The sequence below is a fragment of the Crinia signifera genome, chromosome 5 (genome assembly GCF_055691185.1).
Source record: "Crinia signifera chromosome 5, ASM5569118v1, whole genome shotgun sequence".
NCBI classification, from domain to species: domain Eukaryota; kingdom Metazoa; phylum Chordata; class Amphibia; order Anura; family Myobatrachidae; genus Crinia; species Crinia signifera.
In genome coordinates this window covers 268164975-268181664 of record NC_139221.1, presented here as the reverse complement: position 1 = coordinate 268181664, position 16690 = coordinate 268164975, and the positions used below count along the sequence as shown (strand labels likewise).

The 16690-nt window shown below is 45.0% G+C and overlaps 1 protein-coding gene across 1 annotated transcript in view; it reads left to right on the top strand.

Moving 5' to 3' along the window:
- Nucleotides 1-16690, top strand: part of DYNC2I1 (dynein 2 intermediate chain 1) — a 62894-nt gene that overhangs the window by 33850 nt on the left and 12354 nt on the right. The window contains exons 15-16 of the mRNA XM_083188993.1: nt 1225-1387; nt 2571-2678. Coding sequence (XP_083045119.1) covers nt 1225-1387; nt 2571-2678 — 271 coding nt within the window. The remainder of the gene's footprint in view (nt 1-1224; nt 1388-2570; nt 2679-16690) is intronic.

Below are 16690 nucleotides of genomic sequence, written 5' to 3'. Positions count from 1 at the left end.
GGTATGTTGTGTTGGACTTTCTGTAAGAGTTTGATATTAATGGTTCCTTTTCTATCATGTTTAAATTATGTACAAACTCCTTGTACTAGCTTTCTATGAGCGCATTCTTCATCTCATTTGTTTATGCTGTGCAATAACGTTTTAAAAGGGAATGTTTACTACATTAGACAGTAAGGGTGAGATTTAATAGGATGAGATATTCAGAAAGTGAGAGATTTGTTAAGAAATCTCCAGTTTTTTTAAAGCGCCAATCATTTACACTGCAAAATCAAACTGGTATTGCAGTGTAAATGATTGCCGCTTTAAAAAACTGGAGATTTCTTAACAAATCTCACACTTTCTGGTTCTGTCACCCAAAGTGCTTGTTTGTGTCTAAATAAGTCATCAGGTCACACACTAGTGCAGAATATGATCATATGTCTTCTCTGGTGTGAGCACAGTATGCTGCAAACCACGAGATCAGTGTGCCTCAGAATCCCTATTATATGCAAAGTGTACATATCCTTATTATTCTGTATATGCTGCTGCTGGTGCCTGATCAAATCTTACAGCAGCACACTGACTAGTCAGGATTGTAAAGCCATGTAGGGTGTGTTACGTGTGACATTGTACAGGAAGGCCTTATTGCCATTTTTTTTAAGTTTGTTATAATGAACAAATTGATTTATATATTATTCTTTTTATAATCATATTTCTTTAAGGCAAATGTTTAAAGTAATAACTAGATTGCCATATCTACAGCAGTAAGTGCTGAAACACACAGGGGCAGTCCAACGCCATTACACAGCAGCACAATCGTAATCTCCCTCCCTCATGTCACGCACTTACGCAGAAGCCAAGGTCATAGGGAGGCTGTGTGTCTGCATGTCACCAACAGACTGACATACCAGGCAGATTGGTGGGGCAGCCCTGTGGGGGCTGGTCGGGTGGCAGGCAAAGCGGAGGGGCAGCTCTGGGGTCCAGCGTCCACTTCGCTGTGTCTGTGAATTGGCTTCTGTGGGAAGGTATTCATGGTGCCTAATGGGCAAACCTGCATTGCATGCACAGGAGCACCACAGTACCACTGATTATATGAAGAGTGTAATGTGTTGTAAATTGATGCCTTTATTTTGGCTATTATAATGAAGTAACAGAAAGTAAATAGCCTGAATTATCGCAGGCATTGATACAGAATATTGTTATTACTGATTCGACCTGACAGACTCTTTTGTTGGGATTGTGTAGGTGAAATGCTGCTGCTTCAGCCCTAGCAAAGCGTCCCTGGTGTTTGCTGGTACAGTGGATGGCTCTGTGGTAGTTTGGGATCTACGTGAGTACATCAGTATGCATCAGACCCTGAGGATAGAGGACACTAACTGGACATTTAGATCTGCTACATTTTCTACAGGTTGGTGATTTCTGGTTGTCTTATTCGGTTATAACATTTGTTTATGAATCAGTATATGAATATGCATATTCTGACAACATCTAATCTGAGTGGACATATTGATGAAATATTAACACATTTTTAATTAGGCACCAATTGCTGCAGCAGTCTGATACAAATAAATGGTATTAATAAATAAATGGTATTCCCGATAGGGTACTTTTCCTCTCAACTTCAGGGCCTGCGAGGAATTGGCACGCTTGGCGGTTCATGACTGGGGAAAACACACTGATTCCGCATTTTACGCGGAATCAGTGAGTTTAAACATAGAGGGTTATAGAGCTGCTACTTCCTTCCCCCTTTTGACAGTCATCGGGGCACATATCTGTGTTAGGCTGCTGCAACAAAGCCCACAGTGTCACTGAGAATAACTAAAGCTTGCCAAACACTAGAGCGATATCGTGTACAAATGCACCGTTTCGTCTGGTGGTGCGATTGATGGTGTTCACATCGGTTGTGTGCACATCAGTTTGATGCGTGGTCCCGTGGGACGAAAGGTTGATCCGCCGATCATACATGCTGCACGTCTGATCAGTTGTGATTGGTTGCATGCCGTTAGATTTTGTGTTTTTTTTCACAAGCAATCAATTGTTCGGTGGCTCGTACGACCCGCCTCATTTGAGTGGCAGTTTTTCGGACACTCCCTCCCTGCCGTGAGATGATTGATCGTATGTAGCAGCTGGATCGCACAATGTAGTGTTTGCACATCATGTGTCAAAAACGCCACAAATCGGGAGTCCAGGGCTGTTCATGGGAATTCACAACACAATCAGATTCACAAGCAGGTAATTCTGGTGTATGGCCAGTTTAACAGATAACTTCAACCCCCCCCCCCCCCGAAAAAAAACAAACCTGTACCATGTTGGGGAAAGTTGGGATCTGTCACTGCTGATGAGGATGTTTCCTGCCATACACCTTGTCTACACCTGACATAGGGTGAGAATTACTCTAGTAACTGTTTGCTTATAACTTGTTCTGCTCCACTGGTACAAAATTGCTACTGAGGACAAAATTGCTTTGGGTGCCCCGTCCTTTGTCATAACCATGCTGATGTTTCCAAAACGTATGTTGTTGTTGTTGTTGTATTGTTCCTGAGTGCGTCAATTTGGTTGGATGTTTATAGATATATTTGTGTGATCTGCAGATGCCGTTTTCACTCAAGTGAGTCACAGTCTCCCAGTAAAAGCCATAGAACCTGTCCCGAGTGCTGAGGCAAAGGACCATGAGATATCTTCTCTGTCCTCCCATGAAGGTACGTGTGATGTCCGAGGTTTTTAAATACTACAAATAATGTCTTCTGGAATTTTATAGATGCAGTCTTTGCAAGAACAGGCTGCAAAACATACATCTTGCTATGTCTTTACATTATACATGTATCATGTTTTTATCTTGTTATTTGGCCAGAAGGGGATAACACAGACAGTACAGGTTGCTACGAGTTAAAAAAATAAAATTTTGACACAAACATACTTTTCAGTATTATTTTATAAATGTTTTTTTTGTTTAGCTTTGGTAAAATCTGTATCCTTTTCCTTCAGTAACAGTCGGCTTGTCTAATCCTGGGACAGTTTTTGTACTTTTTTTTTTTTGCTTTTTTTTTTTTTTAAATCTTGAACAATCTAAGTATTTATTGGGCATTTAACCCCTTCCTGACAGAGCCAGTTTTTGCGTTCCTGACAGAGCCCTTTTTTTCAAATCTGACATGTCTCACTTAAGTGGGGATAACTTTTTTTTGCTTTTACTTATCCCAGTTATTTTGAGATTGTTTTTTCGTGACACATTGTACTTCAAATTAGTGGTAAATTTGGGTCGATACAGTCTGTGGTTTTTTGTGATGTCGTGAAAAAATGGAAAATTTTGCAATTTGCAAAATGTTAAATTTTCTGCTTGTGAGACAAATAATCATACCACTCAAAATAGTTAATAACTAACATAGACCATATGTCTACTTTATGTTTCCATCATTATTTCAACTTCCTTTTAATTTTTTTGGACACGAGGAGGCTTACAATATGAATAGCAAATTCTCAAATTTTCAAGAAAATTTCAAACACTGATTTTTTTAGGGACCAGTTCAGTTCTGATGTGACTTTGAGGGACTTGTATGTGAGACACCCCCATAAATGATACCATTTCAAAAACTGCACCCCTCACAGTATTCAAAACAGCATTTTGGAAGTTTGTTAACCCTTTAGGTGTTTCACAGGAATTAAAACAAAGTGTAGGTGAAATTTCAAAATTTCATTTTTTTTGCAGATTTGCAATTTTAATACATTTTTCTAAGGAACACAGTACATTTTACTAGAGAAATGTGACTAAAAATTGATTCCCCCAATTCTTTTGTTTTCATAAATATCCTATATGTGGCCCTAGTGTGCACGTTGACCAAACCACAGGCTTCATAATAGAAGGAGCACCTACTTGATTTTGGAGCCTCCTTTTTATGAGATTATTTTTTAGGCACCATGTAGGTTTCTAGGCACCATAAGATGCTAAAATTTAGGAACCCCCCCACAAGTGACCCCATTTTGCAAACTACACCCCTCAGGGAATTCATCTAGGGGTATAGTGTACATTTCAAACCCCCAGGGGTTTCACCAATTGTGGTACAACTGGGCAGTGAAAATGAAAAATTAAATTTTTTACACAAACATGCAGTTCTGGCTCAAAATTTTTCATTTTCAGAAGGTATGAAGGAGAAAAAGCACCCCAAAATCTGTGCCCCAATTTCTCCCGAGTACGGCAATGCCTCACATGTGACCAAAAAATACCATTTGGGTGCATGGCAGGACTCAGAAAGGAAGGAGTGATTTTTGGATTTTGCAGCTCAGATTCTGGTGGAATGTTGGTGGGTGCTATGTTGCATTAGCAAGACCCCCCAAGCACCAATACAGTGGAACCCCCCCACAAGTGACCCCATTTTGCAAACTACACCCCTCAGGGAATTCATCTAGGGGTATAGTGTACATTTCAAACCCCCAGGGGTTTCACCAATTTTGATACAACTGGGCAGTGAAAATGAAAAATTACATTTTTTTACACAAAAATGCAGTTCTGGCTCAAAATTTTTCATTTTCAGAAGGTATGAAGGAGAAAAAGCACCCCAAAATCTGTGCCCCAATTTCTCCCGAGTACGGCAATGCCTCACATGTGACCAAAAAATACCATTTGGGCGCATGGCAGGACTCAGAAGGGAAGGAGTGATTTTTGGATTTTGCAGCTCAGATTCTGGTGGAATTTTGGTGGGTGCTATGTCGCATTAGCAAGACCCCCCAAGCACCAATACAGTGGAACCCCCCCACAAGTGACCCCATTTTGCAAACAACACCCCTCAGGGAATTCATCTAGGGGTATAGTGTACATTTCAAACCCCCAGGGGTTTCACCAATTTTGATACAACTGGGCTGTGCAAATGCAAAATTACATTTTTTACACAAAAATGCAGTTCTGGCTCAAAATTTTTCATTTTCACAAGGAATGAAGGAGACAAAGCACCCCAAAATCTGTGCCCCAATTTCTCCCGAGTACGGCAATGCCTCACATGTGACCAAAAAATACCATTTGGGTGCATGGCAGGACTCAGAAAGGAAGGAGTGATTTTTGGATTTTGCAGCTCAGATTCTGGTGGAATGTTGGTGGGTGCTATGTTGCATTAGCAAGACCCCCCAAGCACCAATACAGTGGAACCCCCCCACAAGTGACCCCATTTTGCAAACTACACCCCTCAGGGAATTCATCTAGGGGTATAGTGTACATTTCAAACCCCCAGGGGTTTCACCAATTTTGATACAACTGGGCAGTGAAAATAAAAAATTACATTTTTTTACACAAAAATGCAGTTCTGGCTCAAAATTTTTCATTTTCACAAGGAATGAAGGAGACAAAGCACCCCAAAATCTGTGCCCCAATTTCTCCCGAGTATGGCAATGCCTCATATGTGACCAAAAAATACCAGTTGGGTGCATGGCAGGACTCAGAAGGGAAGGAGTGATTTTTGGTGGTGGAATGTTGGTGGGTGCTATGTCGCATTAGCAAGACCCCCAAAGCACCAATACAGTGGAACCCCCCCACAAGTGACCCCATTTTGCAAACTACACCCCTCAGGGAATTCATCTAGGGGTATAGTGTACATTTCAAACCCCCAGGGGTTTCACCAATTTTGATACAACTGGGCAGTGAAAATGAAAAATTAAATTTTTTTACACAAAAATGCAGTTCTGGCTCAAAATTTTTCATTTTCAGAAGGTATGAAGGAGAAAAAGCACCCCAAAATCTGTGCCCCAATTTCTCCCGAGTACGGCAATGCCTCACATGTGACCAAAAATTACCATTTGGGCGCATGGCAGGACTCAGAAGGGAAGGAGTGATTTTTGGATTTTGCAGCTCAGATTCTGGTGGAATTTTGGTGGGTGCTATGTCGCATTAGCAAGACCCCCCAAGCACCAATACAGTGGAACCCCCCCACAAGTGACCCCATTTTGCAAACAACACCCCTCAGGGAATTCATCTAGGGGTATAGTGTACATTTCAAACCCCCAGGGGTTTCACCAATTTTGATACAACTGGGCTGTGCAAATGCAAAATTACATTTTTTACACAAAAATGCAGTTCTGGCTCAAAATTTTTCATTTTCACAAGGAATGAAGGAGACAAAGCACCCCAAAATCTGTGCCCCAATTTCTCCCGAGTACGGCAATGCCTCACATGTGACCAAAAAATACCATTTGGGTGCATGGCAGGACTCAGAAAGGAAGGAGTGATTTTTGGATTTTGCAGCTCAGATTCTGGTGGAATGTTGGTGGGTGCTATGTTGCATTAGCAAGACCCCCCAAGCACCAATACAGTGGAACCCCCCCACAAGTGACCCCATTTTGCAAACTACACCCCTCAGGGAATTCATCTAGGGGTATAGTGTACATTTCAAACCCCCAGGGGTTTCACCAATTTTGATACAACTGGGCAGTGAAAATAAAAAATTACATTTTTTTACACAAAAATGCAGTTCTGGCTCAAAATTTTTCATTTTCACAAGGAATGAAGGAGACAAAGCACCCCAAAATCTGTGCCCCAATTTCTCCCGAGTATGGCAATGCCTCATATGTGACCAAAAAATACCAGTTGGGTGCATGGCAGGACTCAGAAGGGAAGGAGTGATTTTTGGTGGTGGAATGTTGGTGGGTGCTATGTCGCATTAGCAAGACCCCCAAAGCACCAATACAGTGGAACCCCCCCACAAGTGACCCCATTTTGCAAACTACACCCCTCAGGGAATTCATCTAGGGGTATAGTGTACATTTCAAACCCCCAGGGGTTTCACCAATTTTGATACAACTGGGCAGTGAAAATGAAAAATTAAATTTTTTTACACAAAAATGCAGTTCTGGCTCAAAATTTTTCATTTTCAGAAGGTATGAAGGAGAAAAAGCACCCCAAAATCTGTGCCCCAATTTCTCCCGAGTACGGCAATGCCTCACATGTGACCAAAAAATACCATTTGGGCGCATGGCAGGACTCAGAAGGGAAGGAGTGATTTTTGGATTTTGCAGCTCAGATTCTGGTGGAATTTTGGTGGGTGCTATGTCGCATTAGCAAGACCCCCCAAGCACCAATACAGTGGAACCCCCCCACAAGTGACCCCATTTTGCAAACTACACCCCTCAGGGAATTCATCTAGGGGTATAGTGTACATTTCAAACCCCCAGGGGTTTCACCAATTTTGATACAACTGGGCAGTGAAAATGAAAAATTACATTTTTTTACACAAAAATGCAGTTCTGGCTCAAAATTTTTCATTTCTCTCTCATGCAGCAGGAGACACTGGAGATTACATCGGGTTTAGAGCTGGGAATGCGGGGAGCTAGGCACTACTAAATTTGTTTCAGGGCAGGCTGGCTCCTCCCCTCTAAGACCCATCATACCCCCAGTTAGAAAATTGTGCCACGGGAGCTGGTCACAGTTTTACACTGCTCCAACAGCGGAAGAAATTTAAAGAAAAGGAACCCTTCCCTGCTTCATTTAAAAGTGTGGGTCCGGGTGTCCTGCGCCCTTGGTTCTACCAAGCAGCCTGTCAGAGCCTCACTAAAAGGCGTCTGCCAGACTTTCCAGTGTTCCTGCGGCCGCCTACGAAGGGACCGTCAGACACAGACACAGTGAGTACCGCAACTGCATCGCGACCGCGCGCTATCCCTCAGGCGGCAGCGGGGGTCAGAGCCGCGCTCCCCCGGTCTCCGGCGGTGCACGCAGGTGCTTGTCGGAGGCTTAGGGACAGGTGCGCGGCTGGAAGCCCTGAGCAGCGCGTCGGAGGAGCGCGGGAAGCCGCCATTTTGGGTGAGGGTGCAGGCGGGAAGAAGCCTGAGGCTGTTTGTAAGCGGCATGGCGCGGCCAGAACACACACATGCTAAAGCCTTGTTAATGTCTGCTTCTCCCTATAGGTGTTCAGCAGCATTTGGCTACACAGCACAGTAGTGTGGGGAAAATTATTTGTCCTAGTGTGGACAGCACAGGGAAAATAGGTGGTAGTTTCTAACCTCCAGGACCCAACACCCCAAACAGCATATCTGTGTTGTGTGTTTTGTGTGTGAGTGCGTGCAGGTATCTGTGAATATAACTCTCAGACCGGGTTTGTGCTGAAATCATGACCAGCAAATCAAGCACCAAGGCTTCACAGAAGCTATATGTTTGTACTTTGTGTAATGCTAGATTTACACAGCACTCGGCTGATGGAAAGACAAATATATGTAAAGCCTGCACTGTTTCTCCACCGTCTTCCCAGGCAGGTGATTCAGGGGAGGCACCCACACCACAATGGGTATCTCTCTTATCAGGTACTATGGAGAGGTTATCTGCTGAATTAGCAGAAAACCGTAGTGCAGAACCTCCATGGGTGGCTACTCTGGCTAGATCTGTAGACACCCTGGCTACATCCATGCAAAATCCCCAAAGAACAGCACCTGTGAGACAAAAGCGTCCTCTACAGGTTGTGTACTCTGAGGGGGAGGGTGATTCAGAGGAGGATCATGCTCCTTATAATGAAATGGAGGAAGGAGAATGGGAAGAGGTACAGGAGGTTCTTCCAGAACCTGAGCCTGAACCCACACACATGGGAGTGGAAGCTCTTATTGTGGCGGTAAAACAGGTGTTAAAATTACCAGACGATCCAACTCCAGAACCTCAGGAGTTTGACCTGTTTGGACAAACAAAGAAATCCTCCATAGTCTTTCCCTGTCCAAACCAGGAAAAATTGTTAGCAGCATGGAAGCAACCTGACAAACGTTTCCAAATTCCGAAACGTTTTCCAGTAGTCTATCCGTTTGAAGTTTCTGCCCTAGGAAAATGGGAGACCCCGCCTCCAGTGGAAGCATCGGTGTCCAGATTATCAAAAAAGACCACTCTACCGGTCCCAGGCGCATGCTCCTTAAAGGACCCGTCAGACCGTAAGTTAGAGTCCACCCTCAAAACTATTTACATGGCGGCTGGGGCTCAACTCAGACCAGCTATTGTCTCCGCCTGGGTAAACAAGGCCAATGCCAAGTGGGCGGACATGATTATAGAAGGACTAGACTCAGGCATAGCTCCGGAAGAAATAAGACAACTGGCGGAACATATAAAAGAGTCAGCTAACTATTTAGGGGAAGCGGCCAGAGATATTTCTTTGATATCCGCACGCATTTCAGCTAACGCAATATCCGCCAGAAGAGCTTTATGGCTCCGCTCATGGCAGGCAGATGCTGAGTCTAAAAGGGCTGTAGAGGGTCTCCCGTTTACGGGAGAAGTCCTCTTTGGCCCAGAATTGGACAAATGGATAGCCCAAGCAACAGGTGGAAAATCTGCTTTCCTCCCAACAGCACCTCCACCTGCTAGACGCCAATACACAGGGCCGTCTTTTCAGTCATTTAATTCCTTTCGCCCACAGAATTCCTTTCGAGGAAGGGGGCGAGGTTTCCACTCCACTAGAGGTACTCGTGCCAGAAGTAGACCTCAGGCCACTGTCACCCGTACAGAGCCCAAGCAAGCACAAAAGCCAGTGGCATGACAATTTGCCAGCTTTCTTAGGAGAGTCTATAGTGGGGGCAAGACTACTGGACTTCAGAACCCAGTGGTTCTCTCTAACGGAGGGCCCTTGGATTCGCAGCCTAATTTCAGAGGGTTATCGGATTCAATTCGATTTTCCTCCCCCCACCCGATTCTTCACTACAGCTCTCCCCATTGCGCAAGACAAAAGGAGGGCACTCCAGAGTGCAGTAGACACCTTACTTGCTGCACAGGTAATCATCCCAGTGCCTTCTACTCAAAGGAGCAAGGGATACTACTCCAATCTCTTTGTAGTGCCCAAACCGGATGGGTCAGTACGACCCATCTTAAATCTCAGATCTCTAAATCTGATGGTGGCTTACCAACCCTTCAAGATGGAGTCTATTCACTCCGTCATAGCATCCTTGGAACACAACGAGTACATGCTCTCGCTGGACATCAAGGATGCCTACCTACATATACCAATATGGAGGCCTCATCAAGCGTATCTGAGATTTTCTATAGGAAAGGAACATTTTCAGTTCAGGGCCCTGCCCTTCGGCTTATCATCGGCACCCAGGGTCTTTACAAAGACACTGTCGATCATTATAGCGCACCTCCGGAACCAAGGGGTCACTATAATACCGTATTTAGACGATTTACTCGTAAAAGCACCATCTCCAGCAGTACTGGAACATCATGCTCTGTCGACGGTCCAGACCCTGACCAGTTTGGGCTGGTTAATCAACTTCAAGAAGTCATCGCTCCGACCAACACAGAGGATCCTGTTCCTGGGACTCTGGCTGGACACAAGAGAGCGGAGAGTATTTCTGCCGAACGACAAGATCAGCGACATACAGAGGCTCATTCGACAGACCTTGAGTCACCGTCGGGTACAACTACACTTGTGTGTAAAACTTCTGGGGAAGATGGTGGCAGCATTCCCAGCCATAACGTGGGGGCGCTTCCACTCGAGGCCCTTCCAGTTAGACCTACTGAGGAAAGGAGCGGGATCACATCTGTTTCTACACAGACAGATCCAATTATCCACTCGAGCCCGCCACGCCCTATTGTGGTGGCTCCACTCCGACCATCTCAGGCAGGGGCGCCGATTTGCAATATGGGATTGGATCCTATTGACAACGGATGCCAGTCTCCGAGGGTGGGGCGCAGTGGTACTCCACCTTCGGCTTCAAGGGCGATGGAGTGCAGAAGAGAGTCTATTGTCGATCAACGTTCTAGAACTAAGGGCAATCTACAACGCTCTAATAGCAGCACAGGATCTCCTTCAAGGGAAGTCTGTAAAGATCCAATCAGACAACGCAACAGCAGTAGCGTACGTAAATCGTCAAGGCGGCACAAAGAGCCGACAAGCAATGACAGAGGTCACCAGAATCCTCCAGTGGGCGGAAAATTGGCAGGTACATCTGATAGCCATACTCATTCCGGGAGTGGAAAATCTCGAAGCAGATTTTCTCAGCAGGGAGGATCTACACCCGGGGGAGTGGTCACTACACCCCGAAGTGTTTCTGCAACTCACAGAGAGATGGGGAACTCCCCAGGTCGACCTAATGGCGTCAAGGAAAAATCACCTCCTGCCAAGGTACGTAGCAAGAACAAGGGATCCAAGGGCCATAGCAACCGACGCATTGGCAATTCCGTGGACGTTCAGCCTGGTGTATCTATTTCCACCTCTGCCCTTACTGGGACAGGTGCTAAAGAAGTTAAAAAGGGAAAGAACACAGGAAGGAATCGCTCCGTTTTGGCCACGGAGAAGTTGGTTCTCGGACATCCAACAGATGCTGGCCGACCAACCATACCCTCTACCGCAGAGACACGACCTACTGCTACAAGGACCATTCCATCATCAACACCTAGCCTCCCTCCATTTGACGGCGTGGCTATTGAATCCGAGGTCCTGAAGGAAAAGGGGATTCCAAGGACAGTCATCCCTACTATGTTAAAGGCGCGTAAACCATCTTCAGCTGCTCACTACCATCGCATTTGGAGATCGTATGTGGAGTGGTGCACAAGTAAGAGGTGGCCGTTTAGGATATTCAAATTATCCAGGCTCTTACTATTCCTTCAAAGATGCCTAGACGGTGGCCTCCGCCTAGGTTCACTTAAGGTACAGATCTCTGCACTGTCGATACTATTCCAAAAGAGGTTGGCCCTCATTCCGGAGATTCAAACTTTCTTACAGGGAGTTCTTAGTATACAACCTCCCTTCGTTCCACCGGCTCCGCCGCGGGACTTAAATTTAGTCCTGACATTCCTACAATCAGAGATGTTCGAACCTCTGGAAGAAGTTCCTTTAAAATCTCTGGTCTGGAAAACAGTACTTTTGCTCGCCCTGGCATCAGCACGACGCGTGTCCGAGCTGAGTGCACTTTCCTGCAAAGCGCCGTATCTAGTATTTCACGAAGACAGGGCAGAACTGAGGACTCACCCGTCTTTTCTACCTAAGGTAGTGTCCTCTTACCACATAAATCAGCCAATAGTAGTCCCTTCCTTTCTAGGGGCTCCTACGTCTCAATCCTCCTTGGATGTAGTTAGAGCTCTGAAGATTTATGTCAAAAGAACCGCACAGATCCGAAAATCGGATCGTTTGTTCGTCCTATACGATGCTTTCCGCAGAGGATGGCCAGCGTCAAAGCAGACATTGGCCAGATGGATTCGGCTGACCATTCGGCAAGCATACATCCATGCAGGAAAGACTCCGCCGTCAGTGTTGACAGCACATTCAACCAGGTCAGTAAGCACATCATGGGCTGCCAGGCGAGGGGCTTCAGCATCTCAGCTTTGTAGGGCAGCCACATGGTCATCAGTGAACACGTTCGTTCGCTTTTACCAATTTGACACGTTTGCAGCACCAGCGACAAACTTTGGTCGGTTGGTGTTGCAGGATCCACAGAGCTCACCCGCCCGGGGAACGGTCTTTGGTACCTCCCCAATGTAATCTCCAGTGTCTCCTGCTGCATGAGAAAGAAAAGAGGATTTTGGTACTCACCGATAAATCCATTTCTCTGAATCAGCAGGAGACACTGGACGCCCTCCCAGCTCTTGATCCTGTTGGTTGTGGGGCCAGTTCAGGCCCGGTCTGTTCATAAAAGTTAAATATGACTGTTGTATGCAAGTTGTTATGATTCAAGTTGTATAATTATGTTTTTTGTTACCATCTCCTCGAGTAGGACAATTTCCTAACTGGGGGTATGATGGGTCTTAGAGGGGAGGAGCCAGCCTGCCCTGAAACAAATTTAGTAGTGCCTAGCTCCCAGCATTCCCAGCTCTAAACCCGATGTAATCTCCAGTGTCTCCTGCTGATTCAGAGAAATGGATTTATCGGTGAGTACCAAAATCCTCTTTTTCAGAAGGTATGAAGGAGAAAAAGCACCCCAAAATCTGTGCCCCAATTTCTCCCGAGTATGGCAATGCCTCATATGTGACCAAAAAATACCAGTTGGGTGCATGGCAGGACTCAGAAGGGAAGGAGTGATTTTTGGTGGTGGAATGTTGGTGGGTGCTATGTCGCATTAGCAAGACCCCCAAACCACCAATACAGTGGAACCCCCCCACAAGTGACCCCATTTTGCAAACTACACCCCTCAGGGAATTCATCTAGGGGTATAGTGTACATTTCAAACCCCCAGGGGTTTCACCAATTTTGATACAACTGGGCAGTGAAAATGAAAAATTACATTTTTTTACACAAAAATGCAGTTCTGGCTCAAAATTTTTCATTTTCAGAAGGTATGAAGGAGAAAAAGCACCCCAAAATCTGTGCCCCAATTTCTCCCGAGTACGGCAATGCCTCATGTGTGACCAAAAAGTGTCAGGACTCAGAAGGGAAGGAGTGATATTTGGATTTTGCAGCACAAATTCTGGTGGAATGTTGGTGGGTGCTATGTCGCATTAGCAAGACCCCCAAGCACCAATACAGTGGAACCCCCCCACAAGTGACCCCATTTTGCAAACTACACCCCTCAGGGAATTCATCTAGGGGTATAGTGTACATTTCAAACCCCCAGGGGTTTCACCAATTTTGATACAACTGGTGAGTGAAAATGAAAAATTACATTTTTTTACACAAAAATGCAGTTCTGGCTCAAAATTTTTCATTTTCAGAAGGTATGAAGGAGAAAAAGCACCCCAAAATCTGTGCCCCAATTTCTCCCGAGTACGGCAATGCCTCATGTGTGACCAAAAAGTGGCAGGACTCAGAAGGGAAGGAGTGATATTTGGATTTTGCAGCACAAATTCTGGTGGAATGTTGGTGGGTGCTATGTCGCATTAGCAAGACCCCCAAAGCACCAATACAGTGGAACCCCCCCACAAGTGACCCCATTTTGCAAACTACACCCCTCAGGGAATTCATCTAGGGGTATAGTGTACATTTCAAACCCCCAGGGGTTTCACCAATTTTGATACAACTGGGCAGTGAAAATGAAAAATTACATTTTTTTACACAAAAATGCAGTTCTGGCTCAAAATTTTTCATTTTCAGAAGGTATGAAGGAGAAAAAGCACCCCAAAATCTGTGCCCCAATTTCTCCCGAGTACGGCAATGCCTCACATGTGACCAAAAAATACCAGTTGGGTGCATGGCAGGACTCAGAAGGGAAGGAGTGATTTTTGGATTTTGCGGCTCAGATTCTGGTGGAATGAATGGTGGGTGCTATGTGGCATTAGCAAGACCCCCGAAGCACGGTGAAATGATGAACCTAAAAATCCATAGATGTGTGGTATATTTTAAAACACTCCTTTATACATAGGCCGGGTTTGTCGGGGCAAGTGTCACACTGGAAAATAGTTTGCTTTCTTATTCCCTTTTTATAGCAAACTTTGCACCTTTTTGTGTCCTGCCCTTTTTTCCAGTGGAGGGGATTTCATCAGGAAAATGCTGCCCTGGTACAATACGGGGGCCAGTACTAGAAGTACTGGGGCCCTCTGCCTGCTGGTTCCCAAATACTAGGCCCTTTATGACTTCCTCTTGAAAGTGCATAAATGTCCCCCTCTGGCCGGTAGAACGGAATAGCACGTAAGCGTTATACAGTGCCATCTGGATGATATACACGGCCAGCTTCTTGTACCAGATTTTTGTTTTCCGCAGGGCACTGTACGGCTTCAGTACCTGATCTGAAATCCAGGATACAATTAGGTTTGGAGGTGTGGGTACTGGTACCTCGTACAGGGACGGAGGTGGTACTGTCTCCGTGAATTGTTGTCAGTATAAGGACATCCCTCTTGTCCTTATATTTGACCAACAACATATTTTCGGTGCATATTCCCCTGCTTTCACCCCTTCTCATTACTTGGGCAATGTGCGTTTTTGGGAGGCCTCTTTGGTTCTTGCGCACAGTACCGCAAGCTGCTGTACCTCTTGAACCAAGGGCCTTAAACAGGGGGATGCTGGTGTAAAAGTTATCCACATAGAGGTGATAACCTTTATCCAGGAAGGGGTGCACTAAATCCCAGACAATTTTTCCACTAACACCTACGAGGGAGGGGGGGCATTCTGGCGGTTCAATTCTTGAATCCTTCCCTTCATATACCCTAAACCTGTGGGTGTACCCTGAGGTGCTTTCACACAGCTTATACATTTTTATGCCATACCTTGCCCTCTTACTGGGAAGGTACTGGCGGAATTTAACCCTTCCTTTAAAATGTATAAGGGACTCGTCTATGCAAATGAATTTATCTGGGATGTACATCTCTTCAAATTTGGCACTGAAATGATCAATGACCGGCCTGACTTTGAATAGCCGGTCAAAGGTGGGATCATCTCTGGGTGGGCACTGTGCATTATCGTTGTAATGCAAAAATTTAAGGATCGTCTCAAATCGAGCCCGGGGCATGGCCATACGGTAAAATGGGGTGCTGTACAGAACATCTGTACTCCAATATTGCCTAATTTCTGGCTTTTTTACTATGCCCATATGAAACACCAGACCCCAAAACGTCATCATCTCTACTGCATCTACAGGGGTCCACCTAGCAAATGATGACGTGGGGTTTTGAGCAATAAACTGCTGGGCATATAAATTAGTTTGGTCCACAATTAAATTTATAAAATCATCAGAGAAAAATAATTTGAAAAAGTCAATTTCTCTGAGACCTGTGGACTCAAATTGGATTCCTGGCATGGCCAAAAACTCAGGAACCTGGGGCTCAAAATTGTCTGGTGGTGGGGTCCATACGAGATCAATTATTGGGGGGGGGTCTCAGCTGCTCTACGGGGGCGTCTTTGAGGGGGTCCCTCATCACTAGAGGAGGAAGAGGAGCTTAAGATGAATCCTTCAAATTCCCCGCTTGCCTCACTGGCTGTGTCAGAATCAGAGGCAAGCATGGCATATGCCTCCTCCGCTGAATACATTCTTCTGGATGACTGGGATGACATTTGGGATGACATTTGGGATGCCATTTTTATTTTTGTGTTACTGGTAGTGAAATGTTTCAACACGTGTATAGTGTAGGGGGGGGTACAAACTTTATTTCAACCCGGGGGGTATGTAGTGTGTAGTGTGTATGTAGTGCAGAAAAAAAAAAAAATACTTTATACAGGAATTTGAACCCAATTAAAAAAAAAAAAATTGAAGGGGTTAAAAAAAAAAAAAAAAAAAGCTCCTGCGCCAAAAATTGAGCACAGATGTTGGTCAGTAACGTCCGTCACTGAACAGCGCTCAAAGGCAACAGGAATTTGATAAAAAAAAAAAAAAAAAAATAGATCAACCCTGTGCCGAAAAAGCTGATCAGTGATGTACGTCACTGATCAGCGCACAGTGGCCACAGGACACCCACAAAATCACAGTGTGTGTAAAAAAAAAATTAAAAAAAGACCCACAGCAGCCTCAAAAAAAAAAAAGGTGATCAGTGATGCAACACTGATTACCAGTGAGGGGCAGCAGGTGCACAACCTTTGGTGCAACTGACAGTGCAACTGGCAGCAACTGACAGGTATATATATAAAAAAAAAAACCCTGCGCCCCCAAAAAGTTGCTGATCAGCACAGATATACTGATCAGCACAAAAGGGGGGGTAGCAGACACAAAATATACACTCTCTATCACTCTCTGTCACTATCTCTCTCTATCTCTCACTATCTATCACTATCTATCACTATCTATCACTCTAGGACACTGCAGCAGCAGCACTGACAGTTATATGTATAAAAAAAAACTGCACCCCCAAAAAGGGGGGGTAGCAGACACAAAATATACACTCTTTATCACTCTCTGTCACTATCTCTCTCTATCT